This window comes from Eucyclogobius newberryi, unplaced genomic scaffold, assembly GCF_026437365.1.
Source record: "Eucyclogobius newberryi isolate DKJ021-1_F unplaced genomic scaffold, fEucNew1.0.hap1 SCAF_13, whole genome shotgun sequence".
In the NCBI taxonomy this organism is placed as follows: domain Eukaryota; kingdom Metazoa; phylum Chordata; class Actinopteri; order Gobiiformes; family Gobiidae; genus Eucyclogobius; species Eucyclogobius newberryi.
Window position 1 is genome coordinate 9,130,208 of NW_027315757.1, and position 26,429 is coordinate 9,156,636.

The 26,429-nt window shown below is 40.6% G+C and overlaps 1 protein-coding gene across 12 annotated transcripts in view; it reads left to right on the top strand.

The window, feature by feature from the left end:
- cacna1aa (calcium channel, voltage-dependent, P/Q type, alpha 1A subunit, a) overlaps nt 1-26,429 on the top strand; it is a 130,762-nt gene that overhangs the window by 13,138 nt on the left and 91,195 nt on the right. For all 12 annotated transcript variants that reach the window (XM_072442477.1, XM_072442485.1, XM_072442487.1 and 9 more), the window contains exons 2-3: nt 17,979-18,085; nt 18,687-18,826. In XM_072442477.1, the coding sequence (XP_072298578.1) occupies nt 17,979-18,085; nt 18,687-18,826 (247 nt within the window). The remainder of the gene's footprint in view (nt 1-17,978; nt 18,086-18,686; nt 18,827-26,429) is intronic.

Consider the following 26,429-nt stretch of genomic DNA (forward strand, 5'->3'; position numbering starts at 1 on the left):
ATCACAATTACGTTCACAATCTTTTAAAATAGGTACGTGTGATATGACAAATCACAACTTCTTTATGCTTAGTTCTTTCAAAACAAAACACAAAAAGAATAGTCCAATTTTCTCCCTCCGCAGACTGAACTCGGCTCCAGATTGCACGCTTTTACCGACAGGAGATTGGTTTTGGACAGCTCAATTGAAAAGACCCGCGCTTATCACTGATTTGAAATGATTGGATTCTGATTAAAATTCGATTAACAGAACAGCCCCATTTTTAAACACCTTTCGGTACATGTTTATGGAGCTCTTTCATGGCGCAGTCCGACACGACCGAGGCGGCATCAGTTGGGCATTATCCCGATCTGGGCCTGGGAGCGGCTGAGTGAAGTGGACAGGCTGAAGGAGAGAGAGACAATATCCAACTGTCTGTCTACGTATAAATCATTTAACACAGAGTGCACTTTAGGCTGCCAGGGTGGTGGCGGAAACGTGGCATGCCAACTTATTTTCGTCATGTTTAAAAAGCTGCATCGATTAGGGGCTCAGACAGGGTTAACGTATTTGATATGATCGATCAAATAGAAAAAAAAAAAAAAATGCATTCATCATAAATTTAGATGATATTACCCCAGTTTGGCTGGCTGCTTTTCAACGTCTTTGAACACTGGGGTTCTACAGGGCTCCGTACTAGGGCCAATCATATTCAGCTTGTATATAAAACAGAATATTAGGCCAAATTGACTTTTCTGAGCTTTTAACCATGACCATAAATCATTATCATTATCATCCTCATTCACAGCTGTACTTTGGCTAATTTTTATGTTTGAGTAATTTTTCGGCATTTGAGGCATGGTTGCTCTGAAAACAAATACTCTCAGTGTAACTTTGCTATTACATGTATTATTATTTTTTGTTATTATTAGCTTGAGCTATGAAATAGCCTCAATTTCCTGTTTTTCTGATGACATGTCACAACCAATGGTATTGATCTACGGAGCTCAAATTTCCCTCACTAATGCGTCTGATTGGAAATAATTAATAACCATGTAACAAATTTACTCTATAGCGCCCCCTATCTATTATGTGAAAACTCAACATTGTTTGATTTGTTTGAAATTCAGGGGTTATAATAATTATTCTCAAGACGCCATGAAAAAAGTGCATTACAGATATTGTGTATTTTTCACTATTGGCCAGCAGGGGCGCAATTATTGTTTGTGTAACCTGCACTTCCTGGCCCTCTTTTATTTTGATGGGACATTTCCGCGGTCTTGATTCCTGTAAGCATAGAGGTCACACTCTCTTCTCTTCTCCCCTCCTCGCTCTAGCTGCGTGCACAGTCCACAATGGCCTGACAGTGACAGACAGAACATTCTAATGGCGTTAGCATTAGCATTAGCATCACAAGTCTCCGTTGCTAGGTGACGGAGGAACAGGAAGGAGGCAGCCTCCAACAATGGTCTGACAGTGACAGACTGAATATTCTCGTAGTATTAGCATTAGCATTAGCATCGCAAGTCTTCATTGCTTGGTGACGGAGGAACAGGAAGGAAGGGGCTTCCCACAATGCACTGCATGGTGCTAGCATTAGCATTAGCATCGTGACTCTTGGTTGCTAGGTGATGGAGGAACATGAAGGAGGCAGCCTCCAACAATGGCCTAACATTGACAGACTGAAAATTCTCAGTGTTGGCATTAGCATTAGCATCAGCATCGCAAGTCTTTGTTGCTAGGTGACGGAGGAACAGGAAGGAAGGGGCTTCCCACAATGCACTGCGTGGTGCTAGCATTAGCATTAGCATCATGACTCTTGGTTGCTAGGTGACGGAGGAGCAGAAAGGAGGGGGCCTCCAACAATGGCCTGACAGTGACAGATTAAAAATTCTCGTGGCGTTAGCATTAGCATTAGCGTCACAACTCTTGGTTGCTAGGTGACGGAGAGCAGGAAGGAGGGGGGCTTCCACAATGGCCTGACAGTGACTGAAATTCCTCTGCTATTTATGAAAGTTCCGCTAACAGCAACTAAACACTTCCTGTGACACTTACAAAATGAAGGCTTCTGTGTTTTACAGATATAGAAGCAGTTTTATTTTGACATGGCCTGAAAGTGACATGATTTAACACCGTCTAAATAACAAATGCAGACAAACAGAGCTATAGCCACAAATATAAGATAAGATATTCCTTTATTGTCCCACATGGGGAAATTTCATTGATGCAACGCAGGTAGATACAGAAGAAAAGAACAGATCACTTATAGGAAGTTTGAAAAACACTCTCAGTAGAAGATCTCCTATAAACAAAAACTCCCATAGACAAAACCTCCCATTACCCAACAAGGGATGGAGGGGAAAAATAATAAAGATAAAAATAAATACATAAATAAATAAATACATAAATACCATTGCATGTGATCATGACAGTAATTGAACATGAATGTGTCACGACAGCACATAGATTGCACATGAATTTCACAGTAATTGCACATGAATCACGACAGTAATTGCACAAATGACGGAATTGCACATGGTTAGGTCAGTATTGCGAGTGTTCAGGACTAACAGTGTTTGTTATAAAGTCTGACAGCAGCAGGAAGGAAAGAGCTGTGAAACCTTTCCTTCACACAGCGAGGGTGGATCAGTCTCTCACTGAAGCTGCTCTCCAGAGTGGACAGAGTGTCCTGCAGGGGGCGACACTCATGGTCAAGCATAGATGTGAGTTTAGCCAGGACCCTTCTGTCCCCCACCTCCTGCACCGAGTCCAGAGCGCAGCCCAGGACGGAGCTGGACTTCTTGATGACTTTGTCCAGTCTCTTCCTCTCCCTCTCTGTGATGCTGCTGCTCCAGCAGGCCACACCTACAGGAGGGCTGATGCCACCACAGAGTCGTAGAAGGTCTTCAGGAGTGGCCCTGTCACTCCAAAAGACCTGAGTCTCCTCAGGAGGTAGAGCCGACTCTGGCTCTTCCTGTACAGTGCGTCTGTGTTATGAGTCCAGTCCAGTTTGTGGTTCAGATGAACACCCAGGTACTTGTATGAGTCCACTCTCTCAATGTCCCGTCCCTGGATGTTCACTGGTGAGGGGGCAGTGGGGTGGCGTCTGCGGAAATCCACCACCATCTCCTTGGTCCTCCCCGCGTTGATGAGGAGGTGGTTCCGCTGACACCAGTCCATCCACAAAGTCCTGTGCCAGTCCCCTGTACTCCGCATCATCGTCGTCCGTGATGAGTCCGATGATGGCAGAGTCATCAGAGAACTTCTGCAGGACACAGCTGTCCGTGTCGTGTCTGAAGTCTGCAGTGTAAAGGGTGAAGAGAAAGGGCGCTAGGACAGTGCCCTGGGGCGCCCCCACACTGCAGGTCCGAGTGTCAGACACACAGTCCCGTGCTCTCACAAACTGGGGTCGGTCTGTGAGGTAGTCCAGGATCCACTCTGCCAGGTCATACTCCACACCAGCCGTCTCCAGCTTGTCCCTCAGGAGCAGCGGCTGGATGGTGTTGAAGGCGCTGGAAAGATCGAAGAACAGGATCCTCACAGAGCTGTCAGGCTTTTCCAGGTGAGAGAGAGAGCGGTGCAGCAGGGAGATGATGGCGTCCTCCACTCCGATGCCAGGCCGATATGCAAACTGCAGCGGGTCCATGGCTGAGCTCACGGTGGAGCGGAGGTGGTCCAGGACCAGCCGCTCCAGTGTCTTCATCAGGTGGGACGTGAGAGCCACCGGCCTGAAGCTGTTGAGGTCTTTGGCGCGCGGTGTCTTGGGCACAGGTACCAGACAGGAGGTCTTCCAGACCTGTGGTACCACCCTCAGCTTCAGGCTCATGTTGAAGACATGCTCCATAACTCCACACAGTTCATCTGCGCAGGACTTAAGGAGCCTGGGGCTCCTGAAGTCCAAAGTTTACACATCATATCAAAGTTTGCTTACAAACTTTGATATGATGTATGCGTAAAACAAATTTATAACACAACTCCTTTGAATAATTTACTCTAGTCAACTAATGATACGATAAGATAAGATAACCTTTGTTTGTACCACAATGGGGAAATTCCAGTGTTGCAACACATATTAGGTACAGATATAGATTAGGCACAGAAGTATAATAATAAAAAAACATTTAACTAATTAAAAAAAAAACTGATAATAACACAACATTTACAGCTGTTATATGGACAGAAAATATTTCACCAGGATGATTGACATTATGTCACAGTATTGCACATGATTATGAAAGCTGGGAATCTATTCCATCCTACTTAATTTATATAGCACATTTTACCAACACAGTCTCCAAAATGCTGCACAGAGTACAAAACAAGCGCAGAAAAATAAGATAAAAAAGAGACTAAAATAAAAATAAACAATATAAAATATACAAAATAATAAAAGACGGTCAGAGGACCACTCAATTCTCATGCCAGGTTAAATGTTAGTGAATAAAAGTGCATTTTTAAACAAGACTTAAAAGCATCAACTGAAGGTGCAGTCTTTATGTGTGGAGGAAGAGCATAAATAGATATGTTCTCTACGACGTTGCCCAGTTATAAGACATGCTGCAGATTATTTTACTAACTGTAAGCGTGACAGGTTAGCTTGGCTGATCCCAGTGTACAGTGCATTACAGAAGTCAGGATGTGTAGAGATAGAAGCGCAGATCATCCTCTCCAGGTCGCTAAAAGATAAAACCGATTTGAGTCTAGATAAAAGAGGTGATAAAAACTAGATTTAACCACGGCATTTATCTGCTTGGCAAACTTAAAATCTACATCAATGATGGTGCGCTCGGCTCCTGGACGGTGGTCAGGCGGGGAAAAAAGGCGTGTCGGGGCTGTCAGCTTTCGATGGAGGACATAAGCGAGGAGGCGGCGGGTGGCCAGAGATATTATCGCTGATTGCGGCTTTCATTTTTATTATTATTTCTTTTTTTAATTTTTATTTTCACATAGGGTTGGATAGCACATTAAATATAGCTACGGTGAACAATAGTCATTTTATAAGCTTGAATGACGCATATCATTCAGATTTCAGGTGTTTTAAAGGTGCACGATCTAACTTTTATGATGGAGGGTACGCTACCTGCTTGTTTTGATGAAGATGTATTGGAATAAGATAAGATAAAATATTCCTTTATTGTCCACACATGGGGAAATTTCATTGTTGCAACGCACGTTGATACAGAGGAAAAGGACAGATGACTTATAGGAAGTTTAAAAAACACTCTTAATAGAAGAACTCTTATAAACAAAACTCATATAAACAAAAACTCCTCTAGACAAAACCTCTCATTTCCTAATAAGGAATGGAGGGGGAAAATAAAGATAAAATAAAATAAAAACAGCTAGCATGTTCTAAAATGTTAGCAGCTAGAATGTACCACAGTATGTCTTTAAACTTGTCTAGCTTGCATTTATTCAGTTACATGTGTTTTTATGGCTCAGAAAGGAGCTTAAAAAAACATGCATTCTTAGTGTGACCTGTAACCTGAGCCTGGTGGAATCATAGGGTAAAGTCTTCTGCTTTGTTTTCAACGTGTCCCCATTTTTCTATTTCATTATTATCATTACTCCACTTGCCATCCGCTTGTATCTGACCGCTTGATACACATTTGAAGTCATTGTTGGAATTTTGTGGAGGTTTTGCTGAGCGTGTTGACAGCAGGCGAACTAATGTTGTGTCATGGAGGGGTGTTTAGCGGCCCCAAGTTGCACTATAGCTGTGTGTGTTTGTGTGTGTGTGTTTATGCCTTCCCTCCAGCCTCAATCTGCCCACCTCATACCTTTGACTGTCGGCTAATAAATGTGTGAATTGATCCATGTCCTCAGGCCCCGCGGGCTCACACGGGCGCTGCTTCACATGAGCAGGATTGCGCACGGGGAAATGTACGGAATAATGACGTTTGGGAAGAAAGACTATTGCGTTTTGAATTGATTTATTTTTTTCATACTAGCTTGGAAAGTGCAGAATATCTGGTTGATAATATAGTATGTGCAGTGAGTCGTGAGCACCCGGTTCCACAGTGGAGCAGCAGTGGCTCTAGTGCAAACTGTTGTTGTGCTCTTAGGCAAGACACTTCACCCACATTGCTCACTGTGAATGTGGTGTGTGAGTGAACAATTGGTGGTGGTCGGAGGGGCCGATAGTGCAAATTGGCCTCACTTCCTCAGCCTGCCTCAGGGCAACTGTGGCTAGCTTACTACCACCAGATGTGTAGTGAATTAATAATGTAATGTGACGCATCAAAAAGAGCTATACATTATTCATATTAGTATTCTTTAGACCTCTTTTTGTCCTGGTTTAGTCATTCTTTAAACCTTGCTCCTGGTTTAGTCATCCTTTATACCTGGTTTACTCATCTTTTATACCTGGTTTAGTCCTTCTTTAGACCTTGCTCCGGGTTTAGTTGTCTTTTATACCTGAATTTGTCCTTCTTTAGACCTGGTTTAGTCCTTCCTTAGACCTTGCTCCTGGTTTAGTTGTCTTTTATACCTGGTTTAGTCCTTCTTTAGACCTGGTTTAGTCCTTCCTTAGACCTTGCTCCTGGTTTAGTCATCTTTTATACCTGGTTTAGTCCTTCCTTAGACCTTTCTCCTGGTTTAGTCATCTTTTATACCTGGTTTAGTCCTTCTTTAGACCTGGTTTAGTCCTTTTTTAGACCTTGCTCCTGGTTTAGTTGTCTTTTATACCTGGTTTAGTCCTTCTTTAGACCTGGTTTAGTCCTTCCTTAGACCTTGCTCTTGGTTTAGTCGTCTTTTATAACTGGTTTAGTCCTTCTTTAGACCTGGTTTAGTCCTTCCTTAGACCTTGCTCCTGGTTTAGTTGTCTTTTATACCTGGTTTAGTCCTTTTTCAGACCTGGTTTAGTCCTTCCTTAGACCTTGCTCCTGGTTTAGTCGTCTTTTATAACTGGTTTAGTCCTTCTTTAGACCTGGTTTAGTCCTTCCTTAGACCTTGCTCCTGGTTTAGTCGTCTTTTATACCTGGTTTAGTCCTTCTTTAGACCTGTTTTAGTCCTTCCTTAGGCCTTGCTCCTGGTTTAGTCATCTTTTATACCTGGTTTAGTCCTTCTTTAGACCTGTTTTAGTCCTTCCTTAGGCCTTGCTCCTGGTTTAGTCATCTTTTATACCTGGTTTAGTCCTTCCTTAGACCTTTCTTCTGGTTTAGTCGTCTTTTATACCTGGTTTAGTCCTTCTTTAGACCTGGTTTAGTCCTTTTTTTAGACCTTGCTCCTGGTTTAGTCGTCTTTTATACCTGGTTTAGTCCTTCTTTAGACCTGGTTTAGTCCTTCCTTAGACCTTGCTCCTGGTTTAGTTGTCTTTTATACCTGGTTTAGTCCTTCTTTAGACCTTGCTCTTGGTTTAGTCGTCTTTTATAACTGGTTTAGTCCTTCTTTAGACCTGGTTTAGTCCTTCCTTAGACCTTGCTCCTGGTTTAGTTGTCTTTTATACCTGGTTTAGTCCTTTTTCAGACCTGGTTTAGTCCTTCCTTAGACCTTGCTCCTGGTTTAGTCGTCTTTTATAACTGGTTTAGTCCTTCTTTAGACCTGGTTTAGTCCTTCCTTAGACCTTGCTCCTGGTTTAGTCGTCTTTTATACCTGGTTTAGTCCTTCTTTAGACCTGTTTTAGTCCTTCCTTAGGCCTTGCTCCTGGTTTAGTCATCTTTTATACCTGGTTTAGTCCTTCTTTAGACCTGTTTAGTCCTTCCTTAGGCCTTGCTCCTGGTTTAGTCATATTTTATACCTGGTTTAGTCCTTCCTTAGACCTTTCTCCTGGTTTAGTCGTCTTTTATACCTGGTTTAGTCCTTCTTTAGACCTGGTTTAGTCCTTTTGTTAGACCTTGCTCCTGGTTTAGTCGTCTTTTATACCTGGTTTAGTCCTTCTTTAGACCTGGTTTAGTCCTTCCTTAGACCTTGCTCCTGGTTTAGTCGTCTTTTATAACTGGTTTAGTCCTTCTTTAGACCTGGTTTAGTCCTTCCTTAGGCCTTGCTCCTGGTTTAGTAATCTTTTATACCTGGTTTAGTCGTCTTTTATACCTGGTTTAGTCCTTCTTTAGACCTGGTTTAGTCCTTCCTTAGACCTTTCTCCTGGTTTAGTCGTCTTTTATACCTGGTTTAGTCCTTCTTTAGACCTGGTTTAGTCCTTTTTTTAGACCTTGCTCCTGGTTTAGTCGTCTTTTATACCTGGTTTAGTCCTTCTTTAGACCTGGTTTAGTCCTTCCTTAGACCTTGCTCCTGGTTTAGTCGTCTTTTATAACTGGTTTAGTCCTTCTTTAGACCTGGTTTAGTCCTTCCTTAGGCCTTGCTCCTGGTTTAGTAATCTTTTATACCTGGTTTAGTCGTCTTTTATACCTGGTTTAGTCCTTCTTTAGACCTGGTTTAGTCCTTCCTTAGACCTTGCTCCTGGTTTAGTCGTCTTTTATAACTGGTTTAGTCCTTCTTTAGACCTGGTTTAGTCCTTCCTTAGGCCTTGCTCCTGGTTTAGTAATCTTTTATACCTGGTTTAGTCGTCTTTTATAACTGGTTTAGTCCTTCTTTAGACCTGGTTTAGTCCTTCCTTAGGCCTTGCTCCTGGTTTAGTAATCTTTTATACCTGGTTTAGTCGTCTTTTATAACTGGTTTAGTCATCCTTAAGACCTGTTTTTTAATCTTGGCTATTCTTGAACATAATACGTAGCTACTTCACCACTGGTGTCTGAATATCCCATTGTTGCATTTTCCCATGATTAGACACATGAAATTCATAAACAAAAATCTTGTATGCAAGTGCTACTAGTAAACAGGGAGAGACAGACAGGCCCGGCCGAGAGCTCCGTTACCAGGGACGCAACAGCTCCACGGAGGTGCTGGCGCTGGTGAGACCCAGGCAATATGGCCCATGGAAGGAACAGCGTTTGAGTGGGCGACGAGCGGCTGGAGCTCCACGCATTTGTGTTTGTTTCCACACTCGGCCACAGTGAGATGAACACACAAGCAGATACACTTTCACTTCAGCCGTGAGTCATGGCCATCCGGGTCTCGTCTCTGTGACTGTGCAATGTATCAAATGGGTTTAAATGCTATTTAGTCTGTAAGAGTCAAATGGGGATCTCACTTTGTCAAATTATAAGGTTAGAATGATTATTTTTTCAGGCAGATAATTGCAAGTGTGATTTATTAGTAATAATAAAGCGTTGCCCAGATAATAACTGAAACTAGATACATGCTGTATAAGACATATAATGCAAAATCTCCTTGCCATGCAAGTAACATTGCGTTTTCATTGTATGTACTGTATGTATTATACAAATAATGATTGTAAAAGAAAGGAAAGAGAAATTACAGTAGACTTTACTTTACAGTAAAAAGAAGAGCTTGCAGGCCTATGTTTGATGCATGGTTTTGATCATAGGCCTGTCTGGTTTGATATATGCGGCCTCGCTAACTTATTGTAATAGACCCAGTTTTATTTTAGGTTTAGTCCTTTAGGTTACATCTTGTTTAACCTTTCTTTAGACATGGGTTAGTCCGTCTCTAGACTTGGTTTAGTCCTTTTTAGTGCTGGTTCAGTCCTTCTTTAGTGCTGGTTTAGTCCTTCTTTACTCCTGGTTTAGTCCTCCTTTAGTCCTTGTTTAGTCCTTCTTTACGCCTGGTTTAGTCCTCCTTTAGTCCTGGTTTAGTCCTTCCTTACTCCTGGTTTAGTCCTTCTTTACTCCTGGTTTAGTCCTCCTTTAGTCCTGGTTTAGTCCTTCTTTACTCCTGGTTTAGTCCTTCTTTAGTCCTGCTTTAGTCCTTTTTTAGACCTTTTTTAGTCCTTCTTTACTCCTGGTTTAGTCCTCCTTTAGTCCTGGTTTAGTCCTGGATTAGTCCCTTTTTAGACCTTATTTCGTCCTTCTTTTGACCTGGTTTAGTCCCTTTTTAGACCTTGTTTTGTCCTTCTTTAGACCTGGTTGAACCCTGCTTTAGACATGTTCAATCCAGGTTTAGTTATTTCCGTTTAGTTCTGGTTTTTGCCCCTCTTTAAGCCCATTATATTTGGCAAAAATACTACCTATCTGTATGCAATTTCTTGCTAAATGTGTATTCCATATACATGTTTAAAACAACCACGCCCCCAGTAGGTTTCAAAGCCCCACTGTTCTCTGCATATGCGCCAACATAATCTGGCATAACAACCTTTTCTAACTGATATTTCTATTATAAATCATATGTTTAGCCTAGCTGAATGATGTACCTGCTTTACATCTTACATAGCTCTTCCACTCTGACCCCTCCCTCCCCCTGCAACACCAGCTCTACCTTATGCATGTATGTACGCATTTTCATTCTGCTCATTCTGCTACTCTCTGCTTTTAGTTCCCCCTCGAGTACAACTAAAGCGACTGAATTGAAATATTAGCGCGCAAAGAGCCTGTAAATTACCATCTTCCCGTATCCGTGCATGTTTAAGTTACACACAGACCTGAGTGCGCGTGACAGCATGACATATAGCCTCCATCTTGCTTTTTCCTCCTTCCCCTCTGCCGCGCTGTTGCTGCTAACCTACTTTTTCTCTCAGCCCACTGCAATACTCCACAGGCCCGTGTCATTCTGTCTGTTGCCCCCACCCCTCTCTCTACCTCTCTCTCTTTCTCTTTTTCTCTTTCTCTCTCACCCAAACACACACACACACAGACACACACACACACACACACACACACACACACACAGACACACTCTTTCAATCAAGACTGCCTACAGGACACTTTCTTTCATTCCTTCTATCTCCCTCTCTTCTCTCTTTTTTGTCCATCCACATATTTGTTGCTTTTTTCTTTTTTTTTCTTTTTTTACTTGCGTGTTTGCTGACACGGCACCCTCTCCCCCTTTTTTCTTTCTTAGTGTCTAGCAAGTAGCGATGGAATGATAGCGATGATTGATGGGCGCGCTCGGTGCTACAAAGGTGGACAGGAAGTGGAGACGGGCAGATGAGAAAAATGCAAAAAAGGGGAGAATGAAGTAAAGATTATCAGTCGCGAGAGGGTGTGGGTACGGTGAGGTAGCAAGAAGTGTCTAACAATCAATCTTCTGCGTATGGATGTGCGGTGATACGCCTTATGTCCACTGTCGGAGTGGTCAGTGAATTATATGTGTCCTTGGAAGCATTGTAAACAAAAGGACCTCGAATTATCATTGCGTGGTGTCAAAGATATTATCAGACATATTATGCGTATTTACTTTTTTTTAGACGAGCTTGTTATGTTGTTTCCTCGTTAACACAGGCCTTGGCATAATTGACTGTAGACATTTTTAACCACATTATAACGAATTGTTCTCTCGTCTCACAGTTGTATTCGGAGTGATTCATGAGCGTTTGAATAATCTTTATTCACTTGCCTTCAAGATGTCATTGCTCTGAAAATTCACGCTCACTGCTCTGTACTTACTTGCTTTGATTTATTTTGCTTAAGTGGTGATACGCGTAGGATTATGCAGCGTTGTGTAGCTATTCTGGCACAAATGGAACAAACTGTAGCTCTCCATAAACAGGGCCGGCAGCTTGGTCCGGCAGACGAGGGCTGTCAAAAGTATCAGAAATGAGATACTAATTGTTACTAAAACCAGGATCAGAAAACCAGATTCTCATTTGAAATCTATAATGATCATATGCTTTATCAGAATGAGTATAGGACCACATTGTGACATAAAGAAAGTACTATTATTTTGTGTTCAAAATGTTGGGTATACAGTCATATAATACTATGTATATGTATAATACTAGTATACAGTATACTACTATGTATATGTATAATACTAGTACAGACAACAGCTAAATAATACTAGTATACAGTACAGACAACAGCTTAATAATACTAGTATACAGTACAGACAACAGCTTAATAATACTAGTATACAGTACAGGACAGTACAGACAACAGCTTAATAATACTAGTATACAGTACAGACAACACCTTAATAGTACTAGTATACAGTACAGACAACAGCTTAATAATACTAGTATACATTACAGTACAGACAACAGCTAAATAATACTAGTATACAGTACAGACAACAGCTTAATAATACTAGTATACATTACAGTACAGACAACAGCTAAATAATACTGGTATACAGTACAGACAACAGCTTAATAATACTAGTATACAGTACAGGACAGTACAGACAACAGCTTAATAATACTAGTATACAGTACAGACAACAGCTTAATAGTACTAGTATACAGTACAGACAACAGCTTAATAATACTAGTATACAGTACAGACAACAGCTAAATAATACTAGTATACTGTGCAGACAACAGCTAAATAATACTAGTATACAGTACAGACAACAGCTTAATAATACTAGTATACAGTACAGACAACAGCTTAATAATACTAGTATACAGTACAGACAACAGCTTAATAGTACTAGTATACAGTACAGACAACAGCTTAATAATACTAGTATACAGTACAGTACAGACAACAGCTTAATAATACTAGTATACAGTACAGACAACAGCTTAATAGTACTAGTATACAGTACAGACAACAGCTTAATAATACTAGTATACAGTACAGTACAGACAACAGCTTAATGATACTAGTATACAGTATAGTACAGACAACAGCTAAATAATAGTATACAGTACAGACAACAGCTAAATAATACTAGTATACAGTACAGACAACAGCTTAATAATACTAGTATACAGTACAGGACAGTACAGACAACAGCTTAATAATACTAGTATACAGTACAGACAACAGCTAAATAGTACTAGTATACAGTACAGACAACAGCTTAATAATACTAGTGTACAGTACAGACAACAGCTAAATAATACTAGTATACAGTACAGACAACAGCTTAATAGTACTAGTATACAGTACAGACAACAGCTTAATAATACTAGTATACAGTACAGACAACAGCTTAATAGTACTAGTATACAGTACAGACAGCAGCTTAATAATACTAGTATACAGTACAGACAACAGCTAAATAATACTAGTATACTGTGCAGACAACAGCTTAATAATACTAGTATACAGTACAGACAACAGCTTAATAATACTAGTATACAGTACAGACAACAGCTTAATAGTACTAGTATACAGTACAGACAACAGCTTAATAATACTAGTATACAGTACAGTACAGACAACAGCTTAATAATACTAGTATACAGTACAGACAACAGCTTATTAGTACTAGTATACAGTACAGACAACAGCTTAATAATACTAGTATACAGTACAGTACAGACAACAGCTTAATGATACTAGTATACAGTACAGTACAGACAACAGCTAAATAATACTAGTATACAGTACAGACAACAGCTATATAATACTAGTATACAGTACAGACAACAGCTTAATAATACTAGTATACAGTACATTACTAGTATACAGTACAGACAACAGCTTAATAATACTAGTATACAGTACATAGATAAATGAAAAAGGACACTCTGGGCCTGTGTAGTTAGGCACAGCTGAAATCTCCATTGCCTCTTAATTCCTGCTCTGATCTTACCTCCATCGCGGCGCTGCACTGGAGCAAATTCATTATTGAAGGTTGTTCATGGTGGTGGATGTCTCGATACTCGCAGGATGCTGTGTTATATATTGTGTGTACATAGCTGTAGACTTGTGAATTATTTTTCTTTTTTTTGACAGTTTGAAATCCTGTCACACATTAGAACACAACTTCTGCAACCCAATAATTTAGTGCATATACTGTGGAAATGGTATTGCAGTGACCATTAAAATGAATGTTGAATCAATGGTAGAGAAAGTGATTTGTATTTCAACCAAGTTACATTCAGCCAAATACATTGTCACCTCAAGCATCACCTTGAAATGTAGTGTAACTGCTAAATGGGCCAGGAAATCTAAATATATATTTATATGTTTATATAGGCACTGGACATATGCCTCGTGCAAAATAGCTTGCCCTTGTGCTAGCCTTGTGCGTCCTCGGGCACGTCTTCTGCATTAGCCTGTCCCTGTATTAGCCTGGCACGTCTTCTGCGTTAACCTGTCCCTGTATTAGCCTGGCATGTCTTCTGCATTAGCCTGTCCCTGTATTATCCTATCACGTCTTCTGCATAAGCCTGTCCCTGAATTAGCCTAGCACGTCTTCAGCATTAGCCTGTCCCTGTATTAGCCTGGCACGTCTTCTGCGTTAACCTGTCCCTGTATTAGCCTAGCACATCTTCTGCATTAGCCTGTCCCTGTATTAGCCTAGCACATCTTCTGCATTAGCCTGTCCCTGTATTAGCCTAGCACGTCTTCTACATTAGCCTGTCCCTGTATTAGCCTAGCACGTCTTCTACATTAGCCTGTCCCTGTATTAGCCTAGCACGTCTTCTGTGTTAACCTGTCCCTGTATTAACCTATTACGTTTTCTGCGTTAGCATGTCCCTGTATTAGCTTGGCACGTCTTCTGCATTAGCCTGTCCCTGTATTAGCCTAGCACGTCTTCTACATTAGCCTGTCCCTGTATTAGCCTAGAACGTCTTCTACATTAGCCTGTCCCTGTATTAGCCTGGCACGTCTTCTGTGTTAACCTGTCCCTGTATTAACCTATTACGTTTTCTGCGTTAGCATGTCCCTGTATTAGCTTGGCACGTCTTCTGCATTAGCCTGTCCCTATATTAGCCTAGCACGTCTTCTGTGTTAACCTGTCCCTGTATTAACCTATTACGTTTTCTGCGTGAGCATGTCCCTGTATTAGCTTGGCACGTCTTCTGCATTAGCCTGTCCCTGTATTAGCCTAGCACGTCTTCTACATTAGCCTGTCCCTGTATTAGCCTAGCACGTCTTCTACATTAGCCTGTCCCTGTATTAGCCTGGCACGTCTTCTGTGTTAACCTGTCCCTGTATTAACCTATTACGTTTTCTGCGTTAGCATGTCCCTGTATTAGCTTGGCACGTCTTCTGCATTAGCCTGTCCCTGTATTAGCCTAGCACGTCTTCTGCGTTAACCTGTACCTGCATTAGCCTAGTGCGTCCTCGGGCCGTCCCTGTCCTCTGCATCAGCCTGTGACAGTACTAGACTTGCGTGTCGTTTGCTTCAATGTACCATACGTCTCTGCAGTGAAGCCGCAGGCTAATGGAGGTTTGCCCTGGACGTTCACCTCATGTGTGACTCAGTGGAGTGGTCAAACTCTGTCACCAGACCAGACGTCTTGTGGCCTCAACAGCTTCTACCATCCACCCACACACTACTCCTTTAGACAAGTCAGCATGAGGAATTACAATTTTCATAAACTGTATAGATCTTGCACTCTAACATACAGATTGAATATGTTGTTTAACTGCTTGTTTGAATAACTCACAATATATTTGCTTATAAAACTCCCAGGACCTACATAGGAACATTAACATTATTATTACATCCTGTTATTAGGACATTAGGTTATTTAGTCCTATTACCTTGGACACATTGCGTCAAATTGAAATGTATATTTAGCCTATGTGCAGGTTTTAAAACCTGTACTTGTAATTGAGTGTAATTCTAATCATGTAATTGTACTTAATTCATAGAATTTACTAGATATTGTCCCTCTTGTCTTGCACGGCTCTTATCACCGTCTCTGCTTCTTTCCGTGCAAAGGGCCATGTAACGCCTGCTCTGATTGGCCAGAGCTCAGATTGGATTTCTGTTTAAAACTACTACATTTAGATTTACACTGTTTAATTGATCAAGTTTTGCATAAAAGGCAGATCTAATGCTTCTAAAATTGTGTTTAAAATAAGTCACTAGTAAGTAGTATTTTTCATGCATATTTGGTATTTTGGAACCATTTTAACAGCAGCAGCACTTGTACTTGCAATTGGGTACATTATTAGCCACATAACTGTACTTTTACCTCAGTTTAAATGTCTCAGTGCTCTTTCCACCTCTGCATTCAGTTAAAATGGCAAAATTACCTCACGTCAGTCCCAAAGAGTTTTGAACATTAGGTCAACACCACCACCATTTGAAGTACATAAACGTCATCTTGGCACCTACGTGGGTCAATATCTGCCAGAATCCATGAGATGGATGTGACAGGACGGGCAGCTGTTCAAATCTGAAAAAAAATCCCTCTGTGTGACACTTGACCCACCTTACCCACACTGATCACAGACTGGTGGCAACAGTAAGTAAAAGTGTTATAATTTCAAACAGAACCAAAACAACTACAAAAAAGTTGTCCTTTTCTCTTATGTTCATCAAAAGTACTTTATGTCAGCTTTAAGGACAATATATACTCTATATTAATCAATCAATCAATACAACTTGATCCCTGAGACGTTCAAGAATAAATAGATTAAACACTGGTCTTAGTGCTGAAGAACCTGTGTCAGGGCAGTTTGAGGGGAGTAACAGCACTCCATAGGGACAAACGTGTCCCGAGTATCACAGCCAGCCTCCAATGGGGGAGCCAAGTGAATTCTGGTGACACAAAAAGAAAACTCTCTTCTAAGCCAAATCCTAATAGATAGTTTAGATATAGAACATATCATTGCAGTTAGTTAGACGTCTGCATGCTGAGCGACTTTAGCGATGACATTTTGTTTAGTCACGTAGCTTTGTCCTTGTCTGTTCCTTCCTTTTCTATACATCTCTCTGCCATCCCTCATTCATCTCCAGTACAGATGTGCACACTTCCCTCTCGCTCCCTCTCTCCTCTAATGTAACTATTTATCTTTTGACCTTAAAGAGATAGGCACATTGATTTATGAAGCCGCTGACTGCGCCCGCGACCGTGTGTGTGTCTTCTACAATTAGATATACAATAAGATAGCTCATCCTTTGTATTCCTATTAGCTCACTGCCATGTTTCGCAACGGCTAATTTAAGGTAAAGGACATTGAAGAGGTTGTGATGGTTCAGTCTTACTTGGATTCCTGAATTTTTCTCACAAGAAAGAATCTTTGCGGGATGTGTCCTCGGTTTTGTTCAATTTTGTGCACGGTAAAACGCTACGAAGGGACGTTCTTTGCTAATCTGCAAAAATGATTCATCTTTATCTGCGTTTTACGTGAATTCAGAAATGGCAATGAAGTTTATTGATTGCGTCTAGACTAGAATGGCAGAGTGAAGAGGAGGAGATGGAGAGGATATGGAGACAAATTGTTCTGCTGCTGCGCTGGAGATGTTTCAGGGGGAATGTAACTGGAATGGAGGGAGAGAGAATGCATTTTTGTGAATGGGTTTGGAGGTGATTGGTTGAAAGGTAGCAGGAGGGGCTGATGAGGATGATTGCTAAGTTGTTATTGGTATATTGTAGTTAGATGATAGTTGTAATAGATACATGATGGTGCAGGCCAGTGCATTAGAGGGTCTGGTTAACCCTATGGTAAAAAATGATAGGTGCACTTAATGGACTATGGAAAACATGACTTGTGGACTGGTGCAAAATGTCATGTGTCTCGAACGTTTAAGGTCTTCTTGCACATGTTTTATTTTTTTAGCTACTATTGCAACCCAAGCTACCCTCGGGTCGACTGAAGGAAGTGAGTTTGACAATCTGCATCATTGACCCCTCTGACCACCGAACCGCCGACCTTCAGGTTGGTGGACGAACTGGATTTAGGTCTAGGAACTGGACCCAAATGAGAGACTCATGTGAGTTTGGTCTTGAGAACAAAATTACAACACAAACAACGTGGACATCATTTTAAATAATAATATCAGTATTATATTGTTATATTTGATTTGAATATGTTTATCTCGTATCTGGGGACACATATTGGTCAAGTTTATGAAAGTTGAAATCAAGATCTCACATACAGTTCCTTTAAGTTGATTTTTAATGTGCTTCTTTTTCTTGAGTTGAATTGTTTTGCTCCGGTATCTGTACTTTTACTTTGGTAACACAACTGTATGTGGTACCTAAACTTAAGTGAATTGAAATGAATGCTTTGGGAGGTGAGTGGATGACATGTGAAAGTAGTATTGTAGTAACTGGAAGTTGACAAAATGTTTAATTTAAGTATAATCATGTTCTTCCCCATAATGTGTTCCGTTCCTTGACTGACTTACTCCATTTGAGTGGATGATTCTAGCCACCATCATTGCCAACTGCATTGTCCTGGCCCTCGAACAGCATTTGCCCGATGGAGACAAGACGCCATTGTCAGAGCGCCTGGTAAGCTACACACTACATTTACAAACACGTATGAAATCATGTTACGTGGCCATCACTGGTATTTGGGAAAAAGGCTTTTGGAAAGTTTTTGACCCCCAAGCCTGTATTTGTAGTTCTTAAGCAGTGGAGATAAGACCTATACTTGTATTTAAGTGTTTTGCTGAAACTGTATAAACCACTAAGTTATTAACATAATTTTTTTTCTAAATTAATGTGAACTTTATGTCCAAAACCATGGAGAACTTCTAAGTGGCCGGGAATGTTTAGCTCCTTTTCCTTTATTTTGAAAAGTTCTGATTTGACTGCCAGGTTAATTAAAAAAAAATAGAAATGTTATTACAAATGTAAATTCAACTTCAAATTAGGGCTACATTATTATAAAGAGGGGGGGATTTCTAAACTGTGACTTTTTCTTTTCTCCCGTTAACAGTAGAGATTTTAATCTAAAAATAATACCATTTTAGATCTATACCTTTTGACCCAGTTCATCACTCACATCTTGTCTTCTGTCTTCTAGTAATAACTAAAGTCTAAACCAATGTTTGTGTTTATTTTGTATGACTGCGTGACATGTTTCTGTTCTTTCCTTGTATCTCCTCAGGACGATACTGAGCCGTATTTCATTGGGATCTTCTGCTTCGAATCTGGAATCAAGATCCTGGCCCTTGGTTTTGCCTTCCATAAGAACTCCTACCTGAGAAACGGATGGAACGTGATGGACTTCGTGGTGGTACTCACAGGGTAGGTGCCATGTTTTTACAATTATGTTGCTGGGCCTTTATTTATTTGATTGATGTGGCAACAGGGTAAAAGCAGAACTACATAGACCATGATCCTTCGCTCTGTTTCAATGCAGTGAATCTTTGTATGTTTTGCCCATGGCTGTTTAAGGTGTTGGCTTTTTAAAATGTCCCTCAATGTCCCCAAAATAACGTGACTTTATGAGATGTGAAATACACCATAAATATTGTTTGTACAGCATCGACTGGTGTGAAGAGTGGGGAGAGACACACAGCACTCAAGAAATCAATGCATGTTGTAATCTATCCCCTTGGCGATCTGGTTATTCATTTTTTTTTCAAAGTGAACATATCATGGAATATTTTGGTCAACTTGGCATTTGTGTTCCATGTTTGGCATTTACAGACTTGCTTTAAAGCTCCTTCGGCTGACAGCATTAGGCATGAATGAAAGAAAAAAAGAGCCGTGCAGCAGCCATTAGCAACGTGACCAGCATGCAACTATATCCATACATTTAATTTTGCTCTGAAATTTGAACAAGCCCAGTGAAAGTTTATGGACTTAAAAACTGAACAGAAGACGACTGGGGTTTTCATCTGTTACAATCTGAGTGAAAAGCAACGGAATGAAAAAGGACCTCGTAAACAGGGTTGCATGAAAATATGACTCCAGATATGTTTTTGATGAAGGACCATTATATAACAAGTAAAAAGCTAAAAAGGTGCTATACCTGATTTTTACAGATTTTTCTTTAGCATAAAATAATTAGTTAATTTTAAACAGTTTGCAGCAGTTCAGTTATTTCTCACTCAACTAATGCCTTCTGAGCATCCTTATTATTTACCGTGATGAGCTTAAAAGGGCACAGAGCAGCGTTTACAGTCACTGTAAAGCTAACAAACGTTAGGGTTTTAGGGATAGTTTATTTTCCCCCCCATGTCAAAACGGATGGCGGACCATTTTGATTTATCATGTTAGGGCGCCATCCCTAACATGATAAATCATAATGATGTACGGAGCGAGACCCCTGATCTGTGCCTTTAAGTAAAAAAAAAAGATGGTAAAATGTTCAGTACTATAAAATGTTATTATTTCACACTGCTCACATTGCCAAAATTGTGTCAAGTGATGAATGATTTGTTGAAACTACATGGAAATCACAATTTGAATGTTATTGAAGTAGTAAAGTACTCCAATGTCCATTGAACAGGAACTGTATATGTATATATATTTTGATTCTCAATTTGTTGAAGATGTGCACTCTGTGCACTATAAATAACCTAAAACCATTGTATTACCCCACCCTATTATGGGAAATGCCAAGGTTGTGGCCTCCACCTGCATGTCTCGATGTAGCAGTGTGTAAGGGTGACTCTAATGAAAGACCCCATTCTGTGTGAGGAAGCAGAGGGATCACACAGCTGAACTGCAGGGGGCGCCGTGGCCTGGGTCGCCAGCAAATGTCATCCACCGCACACAAACAGGGAAGAAGGGGGTTGTGACAGCACTTGAGATAAGACACAAAACAGCAGGGAAAGACTGGAGGACAGGTGGAATATAGACTCTGGAAACTGAGCCAAGGGAAGATTCAAATGACATCACAACATTATGTTTTTATTTTTTGTGAGCGATATCGATACAAAAGAACAGCTTGTCATTAAAATGCATATTACAGGTTTTCATGTTTTTCTAATTATGAATTAGCTTGGTAGGATAGCAAATGTGGTACATATTTATCATGAAAATAATTGTGCAAAAAATACAGGAACCAATAGTTTTTAAACAGAATACCTCTTTCTATGTCATCATTAACACACACAATTCTATTCAAAATCATTTCTGCATATAGAATATACAGTTTGTTCAGTTTGTACAATTCAGAAATGTGCTATGCCTGGAAATGTCTCAAGTATCACAGGGAAATGAAATAAGCTCTTAGTCATTGTTGTTCCATGGTATGGCATGAACATATGTATCTTGTGATTATACATATACACATGTCTGATAATGTCACATGTTTTTCTCCATGGAGATAGATAAGTTTAAGACCATATAGTGGAAATCTTCATAGTTGGATAATTCACTAAATTGCAACATAACAAATTGGTATGTCACAATTTAAAATATTACTGTTGCAGCTATTGTCATCACTATTTAATGCTTGATTACCGACTCCATGACCAAACAACAGTGAAATTCCTTATTTTGCTTCCATCCATTGTCTAATACAGGGGCCCCACAATAACCATACAACCGACTCGGGGCCCCCACAGTAAAATCTGTAATTCTTTAAAATTAGGTTTATTTGTATATGTTTATAGCAATATATACCAATGTATTATGTTATCTGAACACAGCATTTCAGTAAAACACTGTTTTCAATGTAAAAACTAGATCCAGTACAGTGTCATTATTTTAAAATGACATGAAAACATCTCAGAACCCCCAGCTCATGCTTCGCTGCCCCAACTTTTGGAACCACTATCCATTCCTTTAGTTTGGGACACGTTTTATGAAATCAAACCGTCTGAATGAAAACATCAAGTTAATGTGACATAAGCAACCAGATAAAAAAGTAGTATAGATTGCAGTATCCTTCATTTGGCTGCTTCTCTGGATTATATTGTGACTTGTATCATGGTTATCGATGAACCAAACAATCTTGACATCCCTATGACATACTTGCTTTTGTCTTTCTATTGTGCTGTTATATGGCCATGCTAGCTCTATTTGTATACTCTCTATGCTAGCTGATGCTTCTCCTCTTCCACCGGCCGTACATCACATGAGTCCCTAAGTGCGCTCCCTCTGTCTTTGTTGTGCTCTATAAATGGTCCGGGTGCTTTTTAGCCGCTCTTTGAACATGAAACACGGACTGGCCTTTCAACCTCAGCGACGGCCAAATCCTCTCTTTACGAGCGACTGTCCAGCGCACGGGCCGATTTCCATTTCAAACGTGCGTCCCTGTCCCCCTGCCGTCCGTAGAGCAGCCGTCTGGAAACTGTAGCGCTCACGTACAAAGAAGAACAACTGACACATAACATCTGAAATGAAAGATCGGAACAGGAAGTAGTCACAAGTCTCGTGCTAGCATAGCCTACCAAAACATGTCGCTAGCTAGTTGTTTCCATCCATCACTGTTGCCATTCTGCAGCCATAAATAAGCTATTATATAACATTTGTTGGACATGTGCGAATGAACTGAATTCCTTTCCTTTGATCCGGCAATTTCCTTGGTAAATTACCAGGACTAATGCAGGGAAGGTGTATGTGTGAATAAATCCAGAAAATTGCCAGTAAACATGCAGTTTTTTGGGGTTTGGGATGCGCTTGTATTGAATTGAAATGATGCAGCACATTGCAAGTACTATATCTTTTACACCAGTAGGGAAAGTCTGTTATCCTCTATAGACTGTTCAGAGTATCGGTGATACTTTGTTGTGGAATAGGGAAACTGGAAATATGTCTGTCCAGGTCTTGAGCCGTTGTGCTGTCGTTAAGTGATTTGGCCCTGGCATTGCGCTACTTTATGTGCTTTATTGATTTTTTGTCCAATTACGCTTAGTTTACATCCATTTGCGTCCCTCCCCTTCTTCACCTTCTGCTCGTGTTCTATCCTGTGTCCTGGTATTGATCGTGAAACAAAATGGATTATGTGTGGATCATGATTATATTATTGATTTCCTTGCGTTTTTCTATTATATTATAGATCTCCCAAAGATGTCACAAAAATACATTTAATAATTCAAAGCAGTTGTCTGTCCCCAATGATTTCTAACATTCAGTGCTCCGTGTTATAAACCATATTTTCTTATGTGCTATTTGAGCTTTCTGGTCTTTCACACACATGTTGCTGAGCACTAAAATAATCAGAATAAGTTAACTGATGGTATGTGTGACACACAAAACACAGCTGCTCACAGTAAGTTTCAATTTGAAGAATAAAAACACCAGTAAAATGAATACATGCAAGATTTTAACCATGTTCTAACAACCCGGAGTTGTACTTCCCAGTACAAAATGTCTAAATTTCCCAGATTTGTGACATCATAGGAAGAGCTCTTAAGTTCTCCTGTGCTGTTTTCAAGTCCATAAACCATCACCAGACTCGTTGCGTTGCTGTAAAATTACATGCTTTGTTCATCTCCCCTTTGTAATTCCCTCTGTTGCCAGTAGATGGAGCTTTAACTCAATTCCTCTTGTGGGAAACGCCTGACTGGTATGAATGTGTGCTTTTTTGAAATGTTTTGTTTTAAAACTTAAAATGTAAAAGTAAAAGGACACAAGAGCATGTTTAAAGGTTAATAACTACACAAATAATGCAGAATGTGTCCTTTAAGCGCATTTGATTTAGCCCCTGAGGAGGAGAGGGAGAGGCTGAATCAGGAGCAATGAGAGACAAAATACAACCTTTTCCTTTTTTAAAATGGCCCGAGAAGCAAAGATGTGGCTGTGATTGGCTTCATATTGCCCAGATCAAAAATAGAACTTTCATTCAGACATTTTTTATCCGCCGTGTGTCATTTCTCATCTGTTTGCTAAGTGGCTGTTTATCCTCTCAAAATACTCGGCTGTGGTGAAAAAAAAACAATTACCCTGGCTCCTCCCTTGGCCTTGTTACCTTGGTGATATCAAGATTCTATCAATGAGACCAAGTCCCTGTTGCCATGGAGAGAGAGGGCCCCGTAACTGTGGAGACTAGGGACTGCCGCTCCCGTCTGATGCTGTTTATGACCGAGAGGATGCTGGGAGGAACACGGCCAGGTTTATACTGTACACGTTACATCATCGCTTATTTGTCACATTTGGATTTAAATTGGGATTAAATCAGTTGTCAAAATTTAAAATGGAGGATTGCATTACTCTATGGGTGATGTTTTATTTTAGTTTATTTAGAAAATCCATTCATTTTGAACTTGGAACATGTGTTGCAATCAAATCGAAATTGCAGTTTGAATAGTCACAATTAGGAATTTGCATACAATGATTTTTTCCCCCTGCAAACCACAATATATCTTGTCCTCATGAATAAAACCTGTAGTTTAGACTTCTACAAACCTGTTAATAGTCAAATGTTCCTGGATGGTCCTGGATGTTTAAAAATGTGAACTTTGAACATAATCTATTAAAACCATGATTAAAATAAATAAATAGCTAATTTCAGTGCTTATTAAAGGAGAACTAAGGAACATTTCTACCTCATCAAACGTCTTTGTAAGTCCTTTTGATGGGTTAATATGTTTTTTCGGGGCGTTTGAAGTGTCCGTCGTCGCCCCCTGCAGTTTCTGGGTGGAAAACCAGCCTTGCAACCTTTGCCGACATCGACTTGAAGAAAACTATCCTGTGAAACCCTGGCTCCCATTTTAGATTTGGTCACATTAAATATTTTTGTATGTGATTATACAGCCTTATTTCAGTGAAAAACTCAAGGAGGAGGACAGAACGAGGAGCACTTGTTGGTCTATTCTCTGACAGTGTATTTTCACAAAGGAGCTGCAAGGGGAGCTCTACTGCTGTTACTGACAGATATTTTTTCCTAAATTGTTCAGCCCTAGTTCATAAATGGTAAGAGTCTTTCTTAAGGCGTGTGCTGTGTTCCAGTTGTCCTCAGGTGTTGGATTTTCTACTCGCAACATTTCAAAACCCTGAGTTGATCCGAGCCAATCCAACATGGCTTCACCCTGCGCTTGGATACAATTGTACATCCGACAGTTACTATAATGATAGTACTTGTGTTATTTTCTCTTTTACTTCACTGCCAGGCTGTGCCACCCAAATATATGAGTACTTTTTAATAGTTCTAGGCCTAGTTAGGGCGCCAGCAGGAAGGAATCTTCTTTCACACCCTTGTGCATCGCTGTCCCTCTTACTTGCTCTCAGATGTGTTGCTCTCGCTCTGACATGTCTCCCCTCTTGCGCCCTCTGCTGGTTTTCTCCCGTCTGACGTGACCCACGGGCTTCTCAGGGTCAGCGTCTCTTAAGGCAGTTTTCTCTCGTTGTCCCGTTCTGCGCTGACTTCTATCTTCGTCTTCCTTCTCTGATTTTTGCTTGTGTCCCAAAAGGTCGTCCATCTCACGGATTGGTCAATTTATTTATTATGTTTCTGATTTCCTGCTCTTTTTTTATGCACAGATGTGGGCTATTATAGACCAATTTTTTTATGCAAAGATGGCTATTATACCCCGATCATGACCACTTACAGACCTTTCTACTCATTCCCATCCTGTCAGTTCTGTCATGGTCCTGTCCCACTGTCTGTCTGCTTGTCTGCTTATCTGATCCTATCTGTTTCATGTGGTTGAGGTAGGACAAATTCTATATTTGCAAAATTGATTTATTAAAAATAAAGTTGTCCTCCTGAAGAGGAGGGGTGGTAGTGGGCCGAAAAACAAAACAAAAACATGTAGGCTATTAAACCATTTTATAAGTCGGCGTCAGTCCAACCTGCACTTTTCCCTTTAGTGACCGTCTGAGATGAGTGACAGGTCAGCGCTGGGCTGAGAATGAGAGGGGGAGAGACATGCATTGAATGCAGGCCCTTAAAGCTGTTATCGCAGCACCAACAGGACGGGTGACACTGGGAGAATGGGGCGCTCCGCACTTCAAACGTTCCCTCTTTTCACATGCACTTCTCATTTGAGTGAAACAAACATGCTCCTTTATAAATCAGCTGTGTCCAGAGTGGAAAGAGTCGCACTGAGCCCAAGAGGCAAGTGCCATGACACGAGGAGCGCCCCGCCCCTTTGTCAGCGCACAAGCTGCATCCAGTGACAAATCTATGACAGCGGGAACCATTTAGAGCCCATAGAGATGATACATAGTCTAAGCCGTTAGTCACTGTTTATATTTTATTTAAGTGCCAAGTGTGAGGCTCTAGCTCACAGACAGGGTGCACTCTGGCTGAGAGCAGGGGCGGAGCACAGGGAGGGCGCAGAGGGAACCACTGACACAGGAGGGGATTAACAGCACGTACAACACACCTGCAGTTGTGTGTTTTAATAACCAGTAAAGCTAATGTTGCTAACGTCTACTCGGACATCTACAAATGTTGATTCAAAACTTAAACTTACAACACTCTCCGGGTTCTGATTCATTATTTTAATTGGATCCATATTTAGGTTTATATTTCAGCATGCAGAAACTCTTAGAAAACGTCCCTCTGAGGTCAGAGGTCCGACCTTTTGAGGACAAATGGACGGCCTTATCAATAACCTTACTGTCACAACGGCCTGTGTGAGTAAAGGAAAACTATTTAACATACAGCTATGTTTTGTTTCATGTGGATAGGCTCATCAATAACAGAGATAGTAACTGTACATCACACCAAAACATCTACAATCACGGCACAGGATTCTAGAATCCCTGGACTTTGATTGATTGGTTTTATTTTGAGCTGCTGACAGTTGATGGCACATTCGGTTTACAATATTCAAACACACGGCTGCATACATAAGTTCATACGCAATTACATCTACAGTACATTTGAGTGTTTCCCACGTAAATGCAAATAAACAGTAGCTTGAAAGGAAGTGGGAGGAATTCAAATTTGACAGCTGTGCAGTGAAGAGAAATAAAACGATTCATTGGAAGACTCGTGACTAGT